This window comes from Myotis yumanensis, unplaced genomic scaffold (genome assembly GCF_028538775.1).
Source record: "Myotis yumanensis isolate MYYU_CA2020_CCGP unplaced genomic scaffold, mMyoYum1.0.hap1 SCAF_3, whole genome shotgun sequence".
In the NCBI taxonomy this organism is placed as follows: Eukaryota; Metazoa; Chordata; class Mammalia; order Chiroptera; family Vespertilionidae; genus Myotis; species Myotis yumanensis.
In genome coordinates this window covers 95,104,507-95,128,432 of record NW_027223754.1, presented here as the reverse complement: position 1 = coordinate 95,128,432, position 23,926 = coordinate 95,104,507, and the positions used below count along the sequence as shown (strand labels likewise).

At 44.5% G+C, this 23,926-nt stretch overlaps 1 protein-coding gene across 6 annotated transcripts in view; it reads right to left on the bottom strand.

The window, feature by feature from the left end:
- Nucleotides 1-23,926, bottom strand: part of MIPEP (mitochondrial intermediate peptidase) — a 262,517-nt gene that overhangs the window by 183,250 nt on the left and 55,341 nt on the right. For all 6 annotated transcript variants that reach the window (XR_011470789.1, XM_070409161.1, XM_070409162.1 and 3 more), the window contains exons 8-9: nucleotides 11,533-11,581; nucleotides 7,042-7,102 (exon numbers count right to left, since the gene is read on the bottom strand). Coding sequence is in view for 5 of the 6 variants with exons in the window: in XM_070409161.1 (XP_070265262.1) it covers nucleotides 7,042-7,102; nucleotides 11,533-11,581 (110 nt within the window). In the remaining variant the exon portion in view is untranslated. The remainder of the gene's footprint in view (nucleotides 1-7,041; nucleotides 7,103-11,532; nucleotides 11,582-23,926) is intronic.

Here is a 23,926-nt window from a genome sequence, read left to right as displayed (position 1 = left end):
ACTGAGCAACTGGCCAGGGCTCATTGTATTTTTTGAAAAAAACAGGGTCTGAGACGGGGCGGGGGGGGGGGGGGGGGAGGTGGGGGGGAAGAGCTAAAGGGAGGTCTTTAAGGAGGTGTGTTCATAGCACAGAAAGACCAGCCACAGCAGTGAATCAGGGACAGTGGTGGGAGGAAGGCCGTGCACAATGGGGGATGGAGTGAGGAATTTATCTCATTGTAGTTTTAATATGCATCTCTCTTACGATTAGTGACCTTGAGCATTTTTTCATATCTATTGGCCATCTGTATGTCCTCTTTGGAGAAGTATCTATTCAGGTCCTGTGCCCATTTTTTTTTATTGGATTGTTCTCCCGTTGTTGAATTGTATAAATTCTTTATATATTTTGGAAATTAACTCCTTATCAGATGTATCACTGGCAAATATGTTCTCCCATACAGTGGGCTCTCTTTTCATTTTGTTGTTTTGTTTTTCTGTGCAGAAGCTTTTTAGCTTGATGTAGTCCCACTTGCTTATCTTTTCCTGAGTTTCCCTAGCCCCCAGAAACATATCAGGAAAAATAGTGCTGTGAGAGATGTCTTGAGATTCTACTGCTAATGTTTTCTTGGGTTTTTATGGTTTTGTGTCTTACATTTAAATCTTTTATCCATATTAAGTTTATTCTTGTGTATGATGTAAGTTGGTGGTCTAGTTTCATTTTTTTGCATGTATCTGTCAAATTTTTCCAACACCATTTATTGAAGAGACTGTCTTGACTCCATTATGCTCTTGCCTCCTTTGTCAAATATGAATTGAGCATAATGGCTTGAATTGGTCTCTGAGGTCTTTGTTCTGTTCTATTGGTCTATATGCCAGTTCTTATGTTAGTACGAGGATATTCTGATTACAATGGCCTTGTAGTAGTTTGATATCTGATATTGTGATACCTCCAACCTTGTTCTTTTCCCCAAGATTGCTGTGGCTATTCGGGGTCTTTTTTTTTTTAATTTTGTTTCATTGCTTAAAATATTACAAAGAGTAGTATATATGTCTCCTTTTTTTCCCCCTTGACCTTCCCCCAGCCTCCCCTAACCTCCAGTGACTTATGTCCATTGGTTTATATACATGCATACAAGTCCTTTGCTTGATCTCTTACCTTCCCCCAACCCTCCCCGGTCTTCCTGCTGTAGTTTGACATTCTGTTTGATGCTGCTCTGCCTCTGTATCTATTTTTGTTCACCAGTTTATAATGGTCTTTATTATCCATAAATGAGTGAGATCATATGGTATTTTTCTTTCATTGACTGGCTTATTTCACTTAGCATAATGCTCTACAATACCATCCATGCTGTTGCAAATGGTAAGAATTCCTTCTTTTTTACAGCAGCATAGTATTCCATTGTGCAGATGTACCACAGTTTTCTAATCCATTCATCTGCTGATGGGCACTTAGGCTGTTTCCAAATCTTAGCTATGGTAAATTGTGCTACTATGAACATAGGGATGCATATATCCTTTCTGATTGGTGTTTCTAGCTTCTTGGGATATATTCCTAGAAGTGGGATCACTGGGTCAAATGGGAGTTCCATTTTTAACTTTTTGAGGAAACTCCATACTGTCTTCCATAGTGGTTGCACCAGTCTGCATTACCACCAGCAGTGCAAGAGTGTTCCTTTTTCTCCACATCCTCTCCAGCACTTGTTGTTTGTTGATTTGTTGATGATAGCCATTCTGACAGGTGTTAGATGGTACCTCATTGTTGTTTTGATTTGCATCTCTCGGATGATTAGTGACTTTGAGCTGTTTTTATATGTCTCTTGGCTTTCTGAATGTCCTCTTTTGAAAAGTGTCTATTTAGGTCTTTTGCCCATTTTTTTATTAGATTGTTTATCTTCCTTTTGTTAAGTTGTATGAGTTCCCTATAAATGTTGGAGATTAAACCCTTATCGGTGATAACATTGGCAAATATGTTCTCCCATGCAGTGGGCTTTCTTGTTGTTTTGTTGATGGTTTCTTTTGCTATGCAGAAGCTTTTTATTTTGATGTAGTCCCATTTGTTTATTTTCTCTTTAGTTTCAAATGCCCTGGGAGCTGTTCTGGAATTTTTTGTTCTAGGTCTTTGAAATATACCATTGGTATTTTAATAGGAATTGCATCGACTCTATAGATTGCTTTGGGTAGTATAGCCGTTTTAATGATGTTAATTCTTCCAATCTATGAACATGGTATATGCTTCCACTCATTTGTATCTGCCTTAATTTCTTTCTTCAATGTCATATCTATAGCCTTTATATCCCCATATGGCACAGCACATGTTTATTTTTTCATGTGTTGTGCTTTCTTCCCCTAAGCTTCATGAGGGCAAGGAACTTGTTTGCATTTTCCCCTATTATATCCTGGTGGCACCCTGAACACCGCCTGATACTCAGTATTCACCCAATAGCTATTTGATGACTGAGTGAACAGCACCTCCCAAAAAGGATTGCTTAATGCACTTAAACTGTTAAACAGAACACCTGGCATTGAGTAAGAGCTCTGTAAATGTTAGCTTCTATCCTTATTACCATTATCCTTCAAATTTCACTTTAGATATTATCTCCTTGAACAATAAGGTACTCTTTCTCATATTCCATAATCATATGTCTATCATGGATGTACACCAACATAAGATACTTGTAGGTTTATTTTATTTTTCTAGTCCCTGAGTGTTCAGTTCCTGGCACATATTTCCTTCAACACATGATCATTTACTAACTGATGGTAGAGTGCATGGCTCTAATGATACAAAAAAAGAAAAAAAAAGATATGACTCATGCCAACGGGCCAATGATGTTGCAGGCAGTAGAAAGATAAGTGGGTCAACAATCTGAGAGCATCAAAACAAATGGTATATCTTGTCTGTGATGTTGAACCATTGACACAGAGCCTAGGAGAAAGGTATTTAAATCGCAATGGAGGTGAGTTGAGTTTTGAAGAATAGGATCACTTAATCCAGATGAGAAAGGGGGAAAGGCATCCCGGTATATGATATTTGTAAATTATTGGAAGTTAACTACCATAGTTGCTGGCACATAAATGTCAGTTAGAATTAAAGAACAAAAGAATTAAAGAACAAGGGAAAGCAAAGCTAAAGTAAGAGAGTGCAAAAGCACCATACAGGTATTAGTAAAGAGCAAAGGGCACTAACTTGGCTGATAAGTACAGCAGAAAATAAGGTTAGAGAATCAGGTAGGGTCAAAATCACCAAAGGCTTGATGGGGAAAAAGCTAAGAAACAGGAAGAATTACATGGAGTGACAGAAAAAATGTTAAACAAGAGAGTGATAAGATCAGATTTGCATGGAGCAACAGAAAAATGTTAAACAAGAGAGTGAAAAGATCAGATTTGCGGAGGAAACCAAGATGGCAGCATAGGTAAACACCGGAGTTTGCTGCCTCGAACAACCACTTCAAAAATACAACTAAAAGATGGAACGGACATCACCCAGAACCACAGGAAGGCTGACTGAGGGGAAATTCTTCAACTAGAAGGAAAGAGAACAGCATACCAAGACTCAGAGGAGGCGCAGTGTAGAAAATACAAAGGTGCGGAGGTGCACGCGGAGCAGGCTGGTGGCTGAGGGCGCAGTTGTCGTTTTCAATCGGGAGGGAGTCCCAGGCTCTGAGCTCCAGTTCTGGGCGAGTCTCTAGGGACCCAGACTCAAATGGGAGAAGCGGGACTGTCTGGCATCTGTCAGAATGCGAAGGCAGCTTTCTCTTCGAGGTTTGCAACGATTACTGGGACTCTGAGAGGCAGAGCCTCTGGGGACGGGACTGAGAGCAGCCATAACTGCTCGCTCCGCCCGCCCTGTTGATCCCATGCGACCTGCCCCGCCCAAGCCCTGCACAGAGCCATTTGCCGGATAGCCTCAGGCAAAGGCTAGATTAGCACCTCCCCAGAGGACAGAAGTTTTCCCACTGCAGACACAGCTGATTCTCACAGCCAGTTGGCCTGGAGGTCAAATCCCCCTAGTATTAACTACAACAATCAAGGCTTAACTACAACAAGACTGCGCACAAAGACCACTAGGGGGTGCACCAAGAAAGCATAAAGAATGTGGAGACAAAGAAACAGGACAAAACTGTCAATGGAGGATATTGAGTTCAGAACCACACTTTTAAGGTCTCTCAAGAACTGTCTAGAAGCTGCCGATAAACTTATTGAGATCTACAAGAAATCTAATGAGACCCTCGATGTTGTGATAAAGAACCAACTAGAAATTAAGCATACATGGACTGAAATAAAGAATATTATACAGACTCCCAACAGCAGACCAGAGGAGCGCAAGAATCAAGTCAAAGATTTGAAATGCGAAGAAGCAAAAAACACCCAACTGGAAAAGCAAAATGAAAAAAGAATCCGAAAATACGAAGATAGTGTAAGTAGCCTCTGGGACAGCTTCAAGTGTACCAACATCCGAATTATAGGGGTGCCAGAAGATGAGAGAGAGCAAGATATTGAAAACCTATTTGAAGAAATAATGACAGAAAACTTCCCCTTCCTGGTGAAAGAAATAGACTTACAGGTCCAGGAAGTGCAAAGGGTTCCAAACAAGAGGAATCCAAAGAGGACCACACCAAGACACATCATAATTAAAATGCCAAGAGCAAAAGATAAAGAGAGAATCTTAAAAGCAGCAAGAGAAAAACAGTTAGTTACCTACAAGGGAGTACCCATATGACTGTCAGCTGATTTCTCAACAGAAACTTTGCAGGCCAGAAGGGAGTGGCAAGAAATATTCAAAGTGATGAATGCCAAGAACCTACAACCAAGATTACTTTATCCAGCAAAGCTATCATTCAGAATTGAAGGTCAGATAAAGAGCTTCACAGATAAGGAAAAGCTAAAGGAGTTCATCACCACCAAACCAGTATTATATGAAATGCTGAAAGGTATCCTTTAAGAAGAGGAAGGAGAAGAAAAAGGTAAAGATACAAATTATGAACAACAAATATGCATCTATCAACAAGTGAATCTAAAAATCAAGTGAATAAATAATCTGATGAACAGAATGAACTGTTGATTATAATAGAATCAGGGACATAGAAAGGGAATGGACTGACTATTCTTGGGGGGGAAAGGGGTGTGGGAGATGCGGGAAGAGACTGGACAAAAATCATGCACCTATGGATGAGGACAGTGGGTGGGAGTGAGGGCGGAGGGTGGGGTAGGAACTGGAAGGAGGGGAGTTATGGGGGGGAAAAAAAGAGGAACAAATGTAATAATCTGAACAATAAAGATATAATAATAATTAAAAAAAAAAGACCAGATTTGCTTTTTAGAAAAATCCCTCTGATGGTGATTATTTAATTCATTAGTTTCTATTTCAGGTAGGTGCTGAGTACATACTCTGTGTCTAACACTGAGCTAGGTTCATTGCTAGGCACTCAGAATCCAGGATGGTTTTGAAGGGGGCCTGACAAAAGGCTAGAAAACCAGTTTGGCAATAATATGGGTGAGTAGTAGTAATAATGACCTCAACCAGGACTATGGCAATGAGCCTGAAGAGTAGGGAACATGGAGTTCTCAAGAAGGTAGAATCTATAGGACTTGATAACTGATTATAAAGGGTTGGGGGAAATTCATGTGGAGGGCTTGTTGAAACACAAGATTGTGGGACTTTAGACTCAGTGAGCCTCAGATGGGGCTGGAAAATTTGTACTTTTAGTAAGTTCCCAGGTGATGCTACTGCTTCTGGTCCAGAGAACACACTTTGAGAACGACTGGTATAAAGTAAGTCCAGGTTCCATCTTGGGGAAGAGAGTGTATAGCGGAACCATTCACCAAAACACATTCTTTGTGAGAAGATGGGCATTTAATAAATAAATGCCTGCCAAATAACCTTCATCAATGACTATATAACCATCAGATTGTTGACTCACTTATCAGAGCCTGCCAGGAGGTCAGGGTTCGATACCCGGTCAGGTACATGCCTGGGTTGTGGGCTCCATCTCCAGTAGGGGATGTGCAGGAGGCAGCTGATCAATGATTCTATCTCATCATTTATGTTTCTTTCTCTCTCTCCCTCTCTGAAATCAATAAAAACACATTTTAAAAAAATGTCTAGGGAGAATAGTTTCAAGTCATATTAGCTTTTAAATTAGCTTTTGGCAACACATTTTATTTTTTCGTTTCTATATTCGGACCCATTATCTGGTTTCTTAAGTGGATTTGCCTACCTAAGCAACGTATACAGATGACTGTTATTTTGCTAGATACAATTCCTACCATAAATTAAGAAATTGATATGCTGCTCTAGAAATAGGTGAATTTAATAGCATTAATCTCTTTCTGAGTGGCTGCATCTGGGAAGCTGATACGACAACACTGACAGAACAATGGCATAGACAACCCCAGCGATCCTGTAGCGCCCTCGAAACATATGGGAAGCAGGATCCTAATACCTGGAATTCTATCCTCTCAGGGCACCCCAATCACTTTGGCCAGCATTCTCACCATAAAGACATGTTAGTTTGCATTATAACATCATGTGATCCTTTGATCTTGGGATTGAAAAAAATACAAGTATTTTTAGAATGGGTATACTTTGTCATTCATATTGATTTGAGTTCCACAAATTAGCAAACAAGTAAACTGCAACATTATCACTGATGGTTAAAACTGTCTCCTGCCAGATCAAGCATACACCTAGGCTCCTTTAATGCTGCTTCAAACAAAGAAGCCAACTTTCTACAGAATGGAGGAAGCCATTGCATGAGTGTATATTAATATACATGTGTTAATATACATATACATATATATATATATATATATATATATATATATATGCGCACATATATATTATGTCAATTAACCAACAAAGATATACTGGATTTTCCTGGAAACATCAGTCTCAGACATATGAATCAAATATTTCAATGCCTTTATTCACCAAAACCAAGGATCAGAAATAAAACAACATATACCTTTAGCATATCACAATAAAGTTCTAGATTCAAAGATAATGACTCAGCAGATAGACAGTTTATGTTATAATAAAAATGTTCCAGCATAGTTACTTACAGAATTTTGAGGATTTAGTTTCATTTTCATTCCTCGTATAATCTCAAAATCTTTTAGAGTTCTGTAAAACAGGTTTGTCATTAATTGTTAGGACAAAATTTTAGTAAGTATGTGACAAAAAACTAGTTTGCTTATGTTAGATTCCAATATTAATGATAAAATTGGAAGTAATTTGTGGTGCAAATATAAAGAAATGAGTATTACATGTGTTAAAAGAGAAAGTAATATATATCTATCAATAAATGATGGCAATTGGCAATTTCTATCTTAAAAAAGCATCCTGACATATACATGTCTTTTTTTAAATATATATTTTTTATTGGTTTCAGAGAGGAAGAGAGAGAGGGAGACAGACAGAAATATCAATGACTGGAGACAATCACTGATCTGCTGCCGCCTGCACACCCCCTACTGGGGATGGAGTCCACAACCCAGGCATGTGCCCTCATCAGGAATCAAGGTCGATGCTCAACCACTGAGCCACACCAGTCGGGCCCGACAGATACACGTCTTAAAAGTACTAAAGCATGGAAAAATTAGCAATGTAATAGAAACATAAAAAATATTAATTGTAAATTTTAAATCTCTACTTTTTTGTTATACCTTAAAAAGGTAAGAACTAACATATTACTTTCTGTAAAAGAATATTAGCATACGATTATATTTAAGATTACTACTTATAATTTTTCCTCTACAGAAAAACACTGGCTGGACAAAATATCAAATGCATGCTTAATGTGTGTGGAATATGAAGTTTCTGTTAGAATTAATTCCTATATATAATTAAAAATCTAAGGATGTTTGCTTAACTATAATCTACTAGGTGTACCAGTTAATAATGCAGATTTTGTAATCAAAGAAAAACCAAAATTTCAAGAGAAACATCAAAAGTGCTTTATTCAAAGTAATGTCCACATTTCCCCCATTTTTCAGGAAATTTATGGATACAGTCCCAATAGAACTTTTCTCGTTTTGAGGCAAACCATTCAGAGACCCAATTTTCCACTTCTTTGTACGTTTAGAAGTGCTGCTCAGAAAGTGCATATGCCATCGATCGAAACCAGTAGTAATCTGAAGGAGAAAGGTCGGGTGAATACAGTGGGTGGGTTAATACTTCCCAGGCAAGATCTTTTAATGTGTCTTTAACTGGTTTTGAAATGTGTGATGGTGTGTCATCATGAAGCAAAATTACTTTGCCTTGTCTTCTGGAACATTCTGGTTGTTTCACGATCAGAGCGTGGTTCAAATTGATTATTTGTTGTTGGTAGCGATCAGTATTAACGGTTTTACCTGGTTTTAGAAGCTCATAATACACCACACCTTCCTGATCCCACCAAATGCAGAGCGCCTTGCAGTTGATGTTGACGGTTGACCTGGATCAAACCATGATTTTGTGAATTTGGGATTCTCAAAATAAATCCACTTTTCATCACCAGTCACAATTCGATGCAAAAAAGACTTTCTTCCTTGCCATTGAAGCAACATTTTACTGATGACTTTTCGGTTTTCCATTTCTCTTTTGTTCAGCTGACATGGCACCCATTTTCCTTCCTTTAAAATCTTTCCCATTGCTTATAAACGATCAGAAATTGTTTGATGAGCAACGTTTAATCTTTCTGCAAGTTGTTTTTGAGTTTGACACACATCTTCATCCAATAATGCTTGTAATTGTTGGTCTTCAAACGTTTTCAGTTGACCTGGACGTTTTTTGTCTTTCACATCGAAATCATCACTTTTAAAGCATTTAAACCAGAGTTCACAAGTATCTTGAGATGGAACATGTTCACCATAAACTTCCCATAAGCTTCGGCAGCACTTCTCTTCAAAATAATGAATTAAAACTTCCCTCAAATGCTCTTTTTTTGGCACGAAATTCGACATTTTTAAGCATAAAAATATCTATGATGTTAACACCTTCAGAAAATTTGACATAGGAAGAAGTTTTGAAGCTTGTTGTCAATACAACAAAATAGCATACATATCAAATCGCATATATATCAGCATATGTGTAACTCCATCTATTGAAAAAAATCCGCATTATTAACTGGCACACCTAGTAATCTACATATTAGTGGGGAAAGAATATTAACACTTATCCAACAAAGCAAAGTAGAATAAATTCTCAAATAACTGCATTATTAACATTTCGTCTTCATTATATCAAATCCACAGTGGTTCACTGGCTTAAAAGAAAAGTTTAGAATTTATAAATATAATCCAAATTAGAGAGGATTGGGTTCTAAGGCATGAATTTATAATAGAAAATGGATATTTGAGCTAAAACTTAACATACTGGTATAGTAAAAAAGGCAAATAAAATATTATTTTATTTTATTTTTTAAATATATTTTTATTGATTTCAGAGAGGAAGGAAGAGAGAGAGAATCATTGATTGGCTGCCTCCTGCATGCAACCTACTGGGGATCGAGCCTGCAACGGGGCATGTGCCCTTTACTGGAATCAAATACGGGACCCTTCAGTCTGCAGGCCAATGCTCTACCCACTGAGCCAAACCAGCTAGGGCAGCAAATAAAATTTTAGGCAGCATTATAAGAAAGAAATGAGAAAACATGACCCTCTTTCCTCTTTCTTTTTTATTAAATTTACTAGTGGCCTGGTGCATGAATTCATGCACCAGTGGGGTCCCTCAGCCTGGCCTGCAGGATCAAGTTGAAATCAGCTCTCTGACATCCTGCGAGGGATTCCGGATTGCAAGAGGGCGCAGGCCAGGCCAAGGGACCCCACCAGTGCACGATCGGGGCCAGGGAGGGACGAGGGAGGTTGGCCAGCTAGGGAGGGACCGTGGGAGGGCTCCAGGGTATGTCTAGTCCATCTCTCTCAGTTCCAATCAGCCAGACCCCGGCAGCAAGCTAACCTACTGGTCAGAGCGTCTGCCCCCTGGTGGTCACTGCATGTCATAGAGAGGGGTTGAGCAGCCTTATCATATCATTAGCATAATACACTTTGATTGGTTGAACGGCCAACCAGTTGACCAGACACTTAGCATATTAGGCTTTTATTATATAGGATTGGGGTGACAATGTTTAATAAAATTATATAGGTTTCAAGTGTACAATTCTATAGGTCATCTGTATATTGTATTGTGTGTTTGCTGTTACCCAAAATCAAATCTCTTTCCATCACCATATATTTAACCTCCTTTACCCTCTACTACCTCCCCCTTTACCTCTGGTAACCACCATACTGCTGTCTACGTCTATGAATTTTTGTTTGTCTTGTTTATTTGTTGTTTTCAGTTTTATATCCTACATATGAGTGAAATCACATGGTTCTTGACTTTTTCTGGAACATGACCCTCTTTTACAAACCATGATCTGCCTCATCCTGGAATCCTAGGTATCTGACACCTTTTGGAATTCTGCCTCCCTCTCAACAAAGCACTAGAACAGTGCTAGTGAAGGACAAGTGGCATGATCAAAGGAACTGGGCATTGGGAAGAAGGGAAGGCAAGAATATAACAAAGGGACTTATAGTAGAGAGAAAAACACTTCAGCTTGAAATTACAAATGGTGAAGCAGAGCATTCTTGAAATACACAAAATCAAAATACAGATCAATTTACCACATCTGCTGCCAATATTTAAACCAAAGGAAGAAAAATACTATTTTTTAAACTTGTCATAAAATTGATGGTACAAACTAAAATACATAGTTTCAAAAACATTTGGAAATTTTTTGTTTGTTTTTTATTTATTTTTTTAAATTTATTTATATATTTTTTAAAATAATTTTTTAAAATATATTTTATTAATTTTTTACAGAGAGGAAGGGAGAGGGATAGAGAGTTAGAAACATCGATGAGAGAGAAATATCGATCAGCTGCCTCCTGCACACGCCCCACTAGGTATGTGCCCGCCACCAAGGTACATGCCCTTGACTGGAATCAAACCTGGGACCCTTGCATCTGCAGGCCGATGCTCTATCCACTGAGCCAAACCGGTTAGGGCTTTTGTTTGTTTTTTAATCCTCACCTGAGGATATTTTTCCATTGATTTTTAGAAATAGTGGAGAGAGAGGGAAAGACAGAAAGAAATAGCGATGTAAGGGAAACACATCGATTGCTTGCCTCCTGCATGAGCCCGACTAGGGCCTGGGCCGGGGAGGAGCTTGCAATGGAGGTACAAGCCCTTGACCAGAATTGAAACTGGGACCCTTCGGCTCTATCCACTCAGCCAAACCAGCTAGGGCTGGAAATTTTTAAATTACACATCAATGATTTCCTAAAGACAAAAAATTAATCAAAGGGGATGGACTAAGTTTTCAAGGTTGTCATCTTAGGAAGACAACTATGTGCTTTCAAAGTATATCTCATAGTTCAATTAACCTCCTACTCAATAGTCCAGAGATCTGACCCAATATTCCAATACTTATATTCTTAATAGGTAACTTGCTCATTTTTCATAAATTAAGTCTTAAAATAAACACAAAAAAATAAATAACATATATTCTAAAGAGTAGAATAAAAACGAACCTTTCTGAAAGTTTGTCCGATAGTTTCTCAAGGAACTCCATGACAGTTTCTAAAAATAAAATCCAAAAGAAAATATCTTTACCACTACATAAAAAAATGAGCATACCTGTTAAAATTATAATGTGTCATTATTATACACTACTATACCTTAAAGTGATGATTTTCAAAGGAGAAGCAGGATTGCAACATATTCTAGGCACATAATAAATATTTCTAAATAATTATAATTTCTTTATCAGTAAAACAAGTTCAACTGGCATAGTAATAATCCAAAGCCTTAGATTATACCCACAAATGAAGAGTTAATAGGAAGCTAAAGAAAAATATTTAAAATTTCAGTGTTTCTATCTATTCATGTGTAAGAAAAAATACTTAGACATGTCTAATTTTTTTGTTTGTTTTAAAGAGACAGCTAAACTGATATGTTGATAAAAATTAGTAAAATATAGAAGTATGATTCACTGCAAACTACATTTTAAAAATCAATGTTTTTCAGGGTATTTATTTTTTATATACAGCTGCAGAATATTCTATTCAGATTCAATAACAAAAGACTATATAGCAAAATTAGAACATTAAAATTTAAAGCTGTGAGAATTTTTAAAAAATACTTAAAATACTATAACTGTAAATCTTTATATTTTACAAGCTCATAAAGACCATCCTATCTAATAAAAGAGAAACATGGTAATTAGCCATACCTCCGACATGCTTCCCATTGGCTAATCAGGGTGATATGCAAATTAACTGCCAGTCAAGATGGCAGCCGGCAGCCAGGCACTGAAGCGAACGAAGAGGAGGCTTGCTTGCTCCAGTGACGGAGGAAGCCAACGTTCCCCACCTGCCGCAGCTGGGCTCTGAGTTTGCTCTCTAAGAAACATTGTTGCAAATATAGAAGCTAAACAAAAACCCAGAAACCTGCTTTCAGTCAGCCGGGATCTCAGAGCTGGAGTCGCAACAAAATTTCAAATACAGAAGGTAAACAAAGGCCAGAAACCTGCTTTCAGCAGCCGGGGTCTGAGCTAAAGCCGGCTCTCAGCTCCAGTGACAGCCATAGAAGGTAAATAACTCCCAGAATAAAAAAAAAAAAGAAAAAAAAGGAGAGGTTGGGAGCTTCAGTCACCCGCCAGCCTGAAAACGGCCCTCAGCCCCTCACCCAGACTGGCCAGGCACCCCAGTGGGGACCCCCACCCTGAAGGGGGTGTGACCAGCTGCAAACAGCCATCATCCCCTCATCTAGGCTGGCCAGGCACCCAAGCGGGACCCCCACCCTGATCCAGGACACCATTCAGGGCAAACCAGCCGGCCCCCACCCATGCACCAGGCCTCTATCCTATATAGTAGAAGGGTAATATGCCTCCCAGAACCAGGATCAGCAGAGCAGCGAGGCCTCCCAGCATCGGGATTAGCAGAGCTGTGAGGCCTCCCAGCACCGGGATCAGCGGAGCAGCGAGGCCTCCCAGTACTGCGATCAGCGGAGCCACGAGGCCTCCTGGCCCCTGGAGCAGCGTGACAGGGGGCAGCGCCCAAACCCCCTGATCGCCCTGCGGCTCTGTGTGTGACAGGGGGCGGGGCCACAACCTCCCTATCTACCCTGCTCTGTTCGTGACAGGGGAAGGCGCCCCAACCCCCTGATCGGCCCTGCTCTGTGCCTGATAGGGGGGAGCTCCCCAACCCCCTGATCGGCCCTGCTGTGTGTGTGACAGGGTGTGGCGCCCCAACTTCCCCATGGGCCCTGCTCTGTGTGTGACGGGGTGGAGCCGCAACCTCCCCATCGGCACTGCCCTCAGTGTGACGGGGGGAGTGCCCCAAACCCCTGATCGACCCTGCTCTGTGGGTGACAGGGGGCGGCACCCCATCCTCCCCATCGACCCTGCCTTGAGTGTGACAGGGGCGGCGCCCCAATCCCCCAATCGGCCCTACCCTGTGCGTGACAGGTGGGAGCTCCCCAACCCCCTGATCAGCCCTGCTCTGTGTGACAGGGTACGGAGCCCCAAACCCCCTGATGGGCCCTGCTCTGTGTGTGACAGGGGGCAGCGCCCCAACCCCCTGATCGGCCAGCTCTGTATGTGACAGGGGTGGGACCACAACCCCCTGATCCGCCCTGCTCTGTGGGTGACGGGTTGGCGCCGCAACCTCCCCATCGACCCTGCCTTGAGTGTGACAGGGGGTGGCGCCCCAACTCCCCAATCGGCCCTGCTCTAAGCCCGACCAGGAGCTGCAGTGCAGGCACCTAGGGATTGGGCCTGCCCTCTGCCACCCGGGAGTGGGCCTAAGCCAGCAGGTCGTTATCCCTCGAGGGGTCCCAGACTGTGAGAGGGCACAAGTGGGGCTGAGGGACGTGCTCCCCCCCAGACAGTGCACAAATTTTTGTGCACCAGGCCTCTAGTCTTATATAATAAAAGGCTAATATGCAAATTGTCCCTTTGACCGGAAGTTCAACCAGGAGTTTGACCAGGGGGCGGGGCTGGCTGGCCAACTGCCCACGGCCCCTCCCCCTGGCCGGCCCCACCCCCGATCACCCCCAACCTTGATTGGGGTCGGGGCCAGCTGGCCAACCTCCCGTGTCGCCTCCCCGCCGCTGGCCCAGCCCAATTGGCTCCGATTGGGGTGGGCTAGCCGGACTTCACCTGTACACAAATTAGTGCACCAGGCCTCTTGTATTGTACAGTGTAATAACAATTATTCTCCATTATAGGAAAGTATTCATGTGTATTTTTGAATTTAGCACTTTTTGTCATTCATTTATGTGTATAGATATTTTATATGTATTTTATAGTTTGCCACAAATTACTGGTATTTCCTCTTTTTCTCTGACTCTTAGGTTTTGAGAGTCCCAGAGCTCACTCAGTCCCAGGACTTCGGTTTTTCATTAAATGTGCTCACTCCCTTGGCAATCTCATACAGTTTCATGACTTTAAATAAAGACCACAATTTATCGCCATCTCAGAACTTTTTCCTTAACTCCACAGTTGTATATTTAACTGCATACTCAACATGCCACGTGAACATCAATTGTCATCTCAAACTTAACTTGAACCAAACCAAGCTCCTGATCCTCCTCATTTTAGTTAACATCAACTCACTCTGTTTTCCCAGTAAAAAATCTTAAGTATTCCTTCAAAATACTATACATACAGAATCTGATCACATTTTACCACCTCCATGGCCACCACCACCTTGGTCAAGCTCACACCCTCCTCATCATGATCATTGAGAAATAACTTCTAAAGGGTCTCTCTTCCACCCTTGCCTGTCTGCAGTGTATTTTGACATCAGCAGTAGATGACTCACCATTAAAATTTAAGTGATATCATCTTACTTCTGTGCTCAAAATCCCCTAAGGACTTCTCATCTCACTTGAGGAAAAGCCCTATTTAATACAGTTCTTTGGTATGCCTGCTTTCACCTCTTAACACTCCCCCGCTTTGCTTACTCCACTTCAGCCACTTTGCCCTCTTTCTTTTTCTCAAACATGTCAGGCACTCTTCTGCACTTGCTATGCTTCCATATGAAACCTTCTTCCCCTACAGAGCCACAGACATATTCCTGCACCTCCTTCATGCCTGTGCTTATGTCTGGTTCTCAGCAAGCTCTTCCCTAATAACTATGTTTAAAATGGCAACACCATCCCCTACATGTAAAAATTCCATATACCCTTCCCTATTCAATTTTACCCACAATTTTTATTAACTAATAACATAGATTCTTTACCTATTTTTTTTTATCTTATCTGTCTCCCTTCTAAGAATGTAAAATGCACAAGGGCAGGAATTTCCATCTATTGTACACACTAATTTATTTTTATGCCTAAAATAATTAATATCTCACATATAGTAAGAACTTAGTAGATATCAATGAATGAAAACAGAGAATGTAGATGATATAAGATAGGCCTTAAGCAGCCTATAGAAGACTATATGCATGGGTGGGCAAAAGTAGATTTACAGTTGTGAGTACGTGAAAGCTTATTCTTGTACTAGAGGCCCAGTGAGGGAAATTCATGCACTCATGCGGCAGGGGGAGGGGAGGGGGCGGTGTTCCCTCAGCCCGGCCTGCACCCTCTTGCAGTCCGGAAGCCCTCGGGGGATGTCCAACTGACTGCCATCAGTCAGACATCTTTAGCGCTGCTGTGGAAGTGGGAGAGGCTCCCACCACCACCACCACTGCACTCGCCAGCTGTGAGCCTGGCTTCTGGCTCAGCGGTGCTCCCCCTGTGGGAGCGCACTGACCACCAGGGGGCAGCTCCTGCATTGAGCGTCTGTCCCCTGATGGTCAGTGTGTGTCATAGCGACCAGTTGTTCCGCTGTTTGGTCGATTTGCATATTAGCCTGTTATGCCTGTGGGATCGAGCCGAAAACAGCTCTCCGACATCCCCCAAGGATCCCCGATTACGAGAGGGTGCAGGCCAGGCCGAGGGACTCCATCGGTGCACAATCGGGCCGGGGAGAGACACAGGAGGTTGGCCAGATGGGGAGGGACTGCAGGAGGGCTCCAGGGAATGTCTGGTCTGTTTTGCTCAGTCTCGATCGGCCAGACCACAGCAGCAAGTTAGCCACCTGTCAGAGAGTCTGCTTCCTGGTGGTCAGTGCACGTCATAGCGACTGGTCAACCAGTCGACTGTCTGCGCCCTGGTGGTTAGTGCATGTCATAGTGAGTGACTGAATGGCCTTAGCATATCATTAGCATATTACACTATGACTGGTTGCACAGACGACCAGATGACCAGACACTTAGCATATTGGGCTTTTATTATATAGGATTATTATATATTAACTAGAGGCCTGGAGCACAAAAATTCGTACATTTGGGGAAGTCCCTCAGCCCAGCCTGCACCTTCTCGCAGTCCGGGACCCCTTGGGGGATGTCCGACTGATGGCTTAGGCCCACTCCCTGGGGAATCACCAAGCTAGTAGTCAGACATCCCTCTGGCAGCCTGGGAGCCCTCAGGGGATGTCCAACTAACGACTTAGGCCTGCTCCCCATGGTGAGTGGGCCTAAGCCGTTAGTCGGGACATCCTTAGTGCTGCAGCAGAGGCAGGAGAGGTTCCCGCCACCACCACTACACTGGCCAGCCATGATCCAGGGCTCCTGTGGAAGCACTGACCTCCAGGGGGAAGCTCCTGCATTGAGCACCTGTCTCCTGGTGGTCAGTGCATGTCATAGCAACCAGTCATTCCTGGTCGTCCACCGTTAGGGTCAATTGGCATATTACCCTTTTATTATATAGGATTATTGTATTATTTTCCATATGAACAACTATAAACTTAGTTTTGTCCACCTCTGTATTAGAGTATGGGCCTAGGTTTCAGTTCTGCCACTTTTTAACAACGTAGCCTAATCTTAGATTCACTACCTGTGAAATGGATACAAATACCTCCCGTAAAAAGCTGTAGATGTAGTAAATGAAATAACATCCAAAATAAGCACTGAATAACATTACAGCTATGTATAAATAATCCTATATGATAAAAGAAAAACATGTAAATTGACTGTCCCTCCGCTATGCTCACCAGCAAATCAGGAGTGAGTATGCAAATTAACCCGACAAAGATGGCAGGTTAATTTGCATACACAGTCGCCAAGCGGCCTGGGTTCCAGGAACATCCTCAGGACCCAGGCCGTTCCTAGCCTGTAGGCCCGCGTGTAGGCCCTGAGCGGCCGGGTTCCCAGAACGCCCCCAGCTGTTTCAGGCCTACGGATGCAGGCACCAAGTGGATGTTCCCGCCCCATGGCTGCTTGCATGTGCGCTGGCACCAAGCGGCGGCCCAGATCCACGCCCCCCAGCCCGGCGCCCACAACTTGGAGCTGCCAGCCTGGGGGGCATGCCCCTGGTGGTGGCGTCCACCGCGTGGCCCAGGCCCGCAGGCCCCACAGCCCAGCGTTCACAATGCGGGGCTGGCTGCCGGCCTTGGGGGCGTGCCCCCCCCCCCCCCAGTGGCAGGGACACGCCCCTAGCCCAGTGGACACAACGCAGGGGGTCCTCTGCGCATGAGCTGTAGAGGAATCACCTTTTCCTTTCTTTTTCAAAATATATTTTATTGATTTTTTCCACAGAGAAGAGGGGAGAGGGATAGACAGTCGGAAACATCGATGAGAGAGAAACACCGATCAGCTGCCTCCTGCACACTCCCCACTGGGGATGTGCCCCCAACCAAGGTACATGCCCTTAACAGGAATCAAACCTGGGACTCTTCAGTCTGCAGGCTGACGCTCTATCCACTGAGCCAACCCAATTCGAGCATAAACACCTTTTCTGACCGCTCATTGGCTAAGCTCCCTGTACGCCGCCACTTGCAGTGTTCTTGGTAACTTGGGTTATAAGAATCCAAGGTGATATTGGGTTTTTCCACCACACTACTGGAGGAAAAAACGAAGGTCCGCTGCTAGAGGGGCTAAGAAATGTCATATCCTGCCCTAGCTGGTTTGGTTCAGTGGATAGAGCCTCGGCCTGCCGACTGCAGGATCCGGATTCAATTATGATCAAGAGCATGTGCCTAGGTTGCAGGCTCCTCCCTTGGCTGGGGCCCAGGTCAGGGCTCATGCAGGAGGCAACCAATCAAAGTGTCCCTCTCACATTGATGTTTCTCTCTGTCTCTCCCTCTCTTCACACTCTCTAAAAATCAATGGAAACATATCCTCAGGTGAGGATAAAAAAAAAATAGAAAGAAAAAAATGTCATATCCTATGAAAGACACATCTTGAAAATGCCTAAAGAAAGTTGTTATTTTTTTCATGGTGAAGGGACTGGAGTCCGTGTTGATGAAAACACCTTGGCGGCTGCGGTGGCTGGCAGTGGCTGCAGCAGTGGGGTGATGGGGCTGGTGCCTTCCCCTGATCAGCCCGGTCGCCTCCCGCAGAGGAAGGCCAGACTGCGGCTTAGGCCCGCTTTCCATGGAGAGCGGGACTAAGCCGTCAGTAGGACATCCCCTGAGGGCTCCCAGCGTGTGAGAGGGGGCAGGCTGGGCTGAGGGAACATGCCCCCCACCAGTGCACAAACTTTGTGCACCAGGCCCCTAGTATAATATAACATAAAATAGTAATCATAACAATCTGGTGACAACAGTGACTAAAGAAAAAAAATGATATATCTATTTTAGATCTAAATTATGTGAAGCAAATTTTTTTAAAGTTTCAGGTGGAACCAAGATGGCGGCGTAGGGAGTGGACCTGTGCGTGCTGCTCTTTCACAGCATCATTGAAACTATCAACTATGAGGTGAACAACCACCACTCAGAACCATGGGGAAGTTGGCCCAGTGGGAGATCTACAACTGGAAGAAAAGAAAGAAGCGCAGTGAGACTGAGTGGGAGCTACGGAGGCAGCAAAACCAGAGGTACGCAGTCACACGCCAGGCGGGCTGTAAATGGATTCGCGGTGTTTTTTTCAATCGGAAGCGGTTACAAACCCTCGAATCCTCTGGGCTTGCTCGGGGCAGATCTCTGAGGCCCCAGATCCCACAGGGAGAGGCGGCCACGGCCTTGCAGTCGTCGGAGAGCGAGGGAAGCTCTGACGCGCACGGCTGCTCGCCGGCACTGAGGGATAAGAAGTCCTGGTGTCCAGGGGAGGCAAGGGGCGGGGAGACTCCGCCATCGCCATCGCTATTTCCTCCGCGCTGGCGACTCCCTGAGACCCCGCCCTATCATCAGGGCTGTGCCAGAGGCACAAGAAGGAATGACTGTGCTTTTACAAACTCTCAAATCCACTGAGCTGGTTCGGGCGGGTCTCTGAGGCCCCAGGCCCCACAGCGAGAAATGGCATGGTCTTCCAGTGGTCAGAAAGCGAGGGAGGCTCTGGCGCGGCTGCTCGCCGGCACTGGGGGACGCAAAGTCCTGGTGTCCTGGATAGGCAAGGGGCCGCTGAGATTCCATCCCGGCGACTCACTGTGACCCCGCCCTACGCAATTTACACTCCCATCTGGGCTATGCCAGACTCACAAGTAGAAACGCCTTTGCTTTTGCAAACTTTCAAATCCACTGAGCTGGTTCGGGCGGTATCATGAGGCACCAGACCCTACGGGGAGAGGCAGCACGGCCTTGCAGCCATCAGAAAGCGAGGGAGGCTCTGTCGCACAGCTGCTCGCCGGCACTGGGGGACACAAAGCCCCGGCGGAGAGGCAAGGGGCCGCGGAGACTCAGCCAGTGCTATTTGCTCTGCCATGGCGACTCCCTGAGACCCAGCCCTAATCAATTTACATCCCCATCCAAGCTGTGCCAGGTGCACAAAAAGACCCACCTGCGCTTTTGCAGCCTAACCCAACAAATTACAGACTTCAACTGCTCGCAGCCATGGGAGACACACTCAAGAAGCAGACCCAGGAGAACCAGGATGGCGGCATAAGGAAGAGACCGGTGCGTGCTACCTCACACAACATCGAAACTACCAAATATCAGACAAACACCTATTGTACAGAACCATGGGAAAGTTGGCCCAGTGGAAACTCTACAACTGGAAGGAGAGAAAGAACATTGAGACTGAGTAGGATGTGCAGAGACACCAAGTACAGAGCCCAACCCAACAAACTGCAGATTTCAACTCCTCGCATAGAAAGAAGCACATTGAGACTGAGTAGGATGTGCAGAGGCACCAAGTACAGAGCCCATCCCAGCAGGCTGCAGATTTCAGCTCCTTGCATCTGGGAGGGACGCAATCGGGGGGCGGAGTTGGGTCCGGGGCAGGCCGGGGCTGGGCCTGGCTGGGCCAGCGCTGTGGAACCGCTGTACCAGCAAGCGCACAAAGATGCCCACCGGTTCCAGTCTCTCGTGGGGCGCTGGGGGACAGCAGACAGGCAATCTGTGCACTTGGTGGAGGGCATGATCCCAAGAGGAGTGCTGGATGCTCAGCCACCAGGAACGCCTGGAGATTTTGTCTGGTGGGGAGCCGCTGGCAGGGGACAGAGGGCCAAACTTCCTGTTTCCCCGGTAAGGCTGGGATGGCCCCGGTGAGGTCGGGAGAGCCCTGGTGAGGTTGAAACAGCCCTGGTGAGGTCGGGACAGCCCCGGTGATGTTGAAACGGCCCCGGTGAGGTAGGGACGGCCCCGGTGAGGTTGAAACGGCCCCGGTGAGGTAGGGACGGCCCCGGTGAGGTTGAAACGGCCCCGGTGAGGTCAGGACGGCCCGATGAGGTTGAAACGGCCCCGGTGTGGTAGGGACAACCCCGGTGAGGTTGAAACGGCCCCGGTGAGGTCAGGACGGCCCCGGTGAGGTTGAAATGGCCCTGGTGTGGTATGGACGACCCCGGTGAGGTTGAAATGGCCCCGGTGAGGTCAGGACGGCCCTGGTGAGGCTGTAACGGCCATGGTGAGGCTCAGACGGCCCTGGTGAGGTTGAGACTACTCCAGTGAGGTTGGGACAAATAAAGGGGACCAGTATAGACTGATGAACAAGGGTAGATACAGAGGCAGAGCAACATTGAACAGAATGTCAAACTACAGTGGGAAGCCTGGGGAGGGTTTGGGGGGGGGATTAAGAGATCAACTGAAGGACTTATATGCATGCATATATGTTGGGAGCCATTATAAATCACATATACATCTCCAGCTTACAACAATAGGTTTCTGGCTCCTCCAAGCCAACTCCTGGTTTGGCCTGGAGTTAAAAGTTAACCTTGCGATTTAGCCTGGAGTTAAATAACATACCCTCACCCTAAGCACAAAGCAAGCTACATCTCCGCTGATAAGCTGCGACATTCCAAAGCCTGTTTCATCCTTAACGACTTCCTTTGCCCACCCCCTCCTCTAGAAACAACATAAATACCAACCGCTGTAAAAATAAAACTGAGGCTTGATCAGAACTTTGTCTTGCCTCCATTTCTTCGCGTCTCCTATCCTCTCATTCCTTTGCAGGATTTGGTGCGGTGTACCCACGAAGCGTGCCCTGCAGGTCGGGGCACATATAAGATTAACCAAGGGACACAAGACACGGGGCGGGGGGGGGGGGCGGTGGTGGGTAGGGGCCGGGGGAATGTCAAGGGGGGGAAAAAAGGAGACATATGTAATACTCTTTGTAATACTTTAAGAAATAAAAATTATTAAAAAATAAATAAATAAATAAAGTTTCAGGGACAAGGGAGTCCATGGGAAGTGAAAAAGTTTAACAGGCTTCAAGAAAAAGGTAGGTTTTGAGCTGAGCAGTGAAAATATTAGACAGGATTTTAACAGACTGGGAAGTGGGAGCTGTTCCCAGGCAAGAAACATAAGCAAAAGAACGGGTGTGATGTACATATGGCCTAGCAGAGAGCCTTGACAACGCAAGAAAAATGGCCTTTACAAAAGAGTGATGAATAAGATAGGGTAGATTAAAGAAAACTTTGGAGAAGATATAAGCATGCTAGAGAAAGAGGGGTAAACAAAATAGAAATAAAGACAAAACAGAATAAGGATGTGATCTTTTCCTCCAGGAATGGCATGTCTATCCAGGTGCGCAACAGAAACTATGGAGCTCCATCACACTGTCTCGTCCTCCCTCTCAACCAATCTCCAAGTCTTATAACTTCAACCTCCAAAGCATATCTTGAATCTGAACTGCCCTCACAAACACCTTTATACTTACTCAACCTCAGTTGCAACTATCTTCTATATATATAAAAGCCTAGGTGACCGTCAGACCGTTTGACTGGTAGGTATGATACACAATGACCACCAGGGGACAGACGTTCCAACTGGTAGCTATGACATGCACTGACCACCAGGGGGCAGATGCTCAACGCGGAGCTGCTGAGCTGCAGTAACTTGGAGGCTGCGGTTCTCAGGTGACACACCTGGAACCAGAGGAGGGAGCCCGATTCCGGGGTGCATCACCTGAGAACCGCCCTCTCGCAATCCAGGACCCCTGAGGGGATGTTGGAGAGCCGGTTTCAGCCTGATCCCCGCAGGCCAGGCCAAGGAACCCCACCAGTGCACGAATCCATGCACTGGGCCTCTAGTAATTTAATAAATGCCTTTGAAAAAACTTACTATCTATATTCATACAATATTTTATAACATTATCTCTTATATATTATAAATTAAAGAACTCAACAGAGTACAAGGCAAGTTTATTGCAAAACCAAGGAAAGTGTTTTTACCTTACCTAGAACTAAGCTTCTCAAGTAGCACAATTCTCTCTGAAAATGAAGTTTATAGGACTATGTGTTTCTATAAGACCTACCCTATATTTAACATTGAGTTCTGCAGAAATACTGATCTTTTATCCTCTCTTACACAAATTCTAACCATTTGGAGCAAAGAAGGTAGAAGGTAGTTAAAATGAAAGTTAAGTACGAAAATAGAAACAATTTAAATTGGCATCAGTGAAAATTTAAATATAATTTACTCTTAACATGCACATGAAATAAAATACCTTGGATGGACCAAATATACTCTAAATTATCAACTCTTTAAAAATTGTACTAACTGAAGATGTAGAAAAATCTCAATAAATATGGGTCTCTGAGTATATTAAAAATAAAACACTAACTTAGAGCTATTTAAAATTAGAAGTTCAGGCTTTTGGTCCAACATGGCAGCATAGGAAGACCCTGAACTCACCTCCTCCCAGAGCACAACAAATTTACACCTATAGACAGAGAAATTCCCCTAAAGAAGAACTAATGGCTCACTGAACAGCTTCTGCACAACAAGCGAGAGAGAGAGACCACATAGAAATGGGTAGGAAAGATGGAGGCATTGTACCATGGAGACTCTACCACCAAGCACCAGATTGAAATAGGGATGGTTCACTGAGGGGCCTACTCACAGATGTACCAGCCTCGGGGCACACTGAAAAAAAGTGGTTTAAAGGGCACATAGACAATACAGGAAGGAAATCCATTTACTAATCTTAGAGTGTCTGCCAAACAATAAGTAGATAACTGTGGGAACTCATTCTGGTGTCACAGGCACTGGAAAGCACCATTAGTAGCCTTCCCCCTCCAACTTGATTGCATGGCAAGAGCGTGATCCAAGTACACTAGCTAGCCTGCCAAGACTGTCATAGTACACACCAGGCCCCAGGCCCCAGGCCAACACCAGCACTGAGCCCTATCTCAGGGACACCCCATGGCTCTTCACCCATTCAAACTACATCGCCAGCCTGTGCAGTTTACCCCCAGGTCTCCTATCAGACCACATCTGCTTTAGCTATAGCTCTAGGCCTCAGCATGGCCTGTCTAGAAGGCTACCCTTGTCCTGAGCCTACTCCAACTATAACCCCAAATGGCCTCCCAGTGTGGCTTGCCCCCATGATTCTCTGCAAGTTGTACCCACCCTAGCTACAGCTCTGAGTCCTGCTATAGCTTGTCCCTAGGACTCCTCATGCCTGAGCGCACTCTAACTATAGCCAGTCAATCAAGGGGCCTTGGTGAGGCTTGCCTCAAGGACTTGACCTCCAACCAGCCTGCCATGGCAGCCCATGT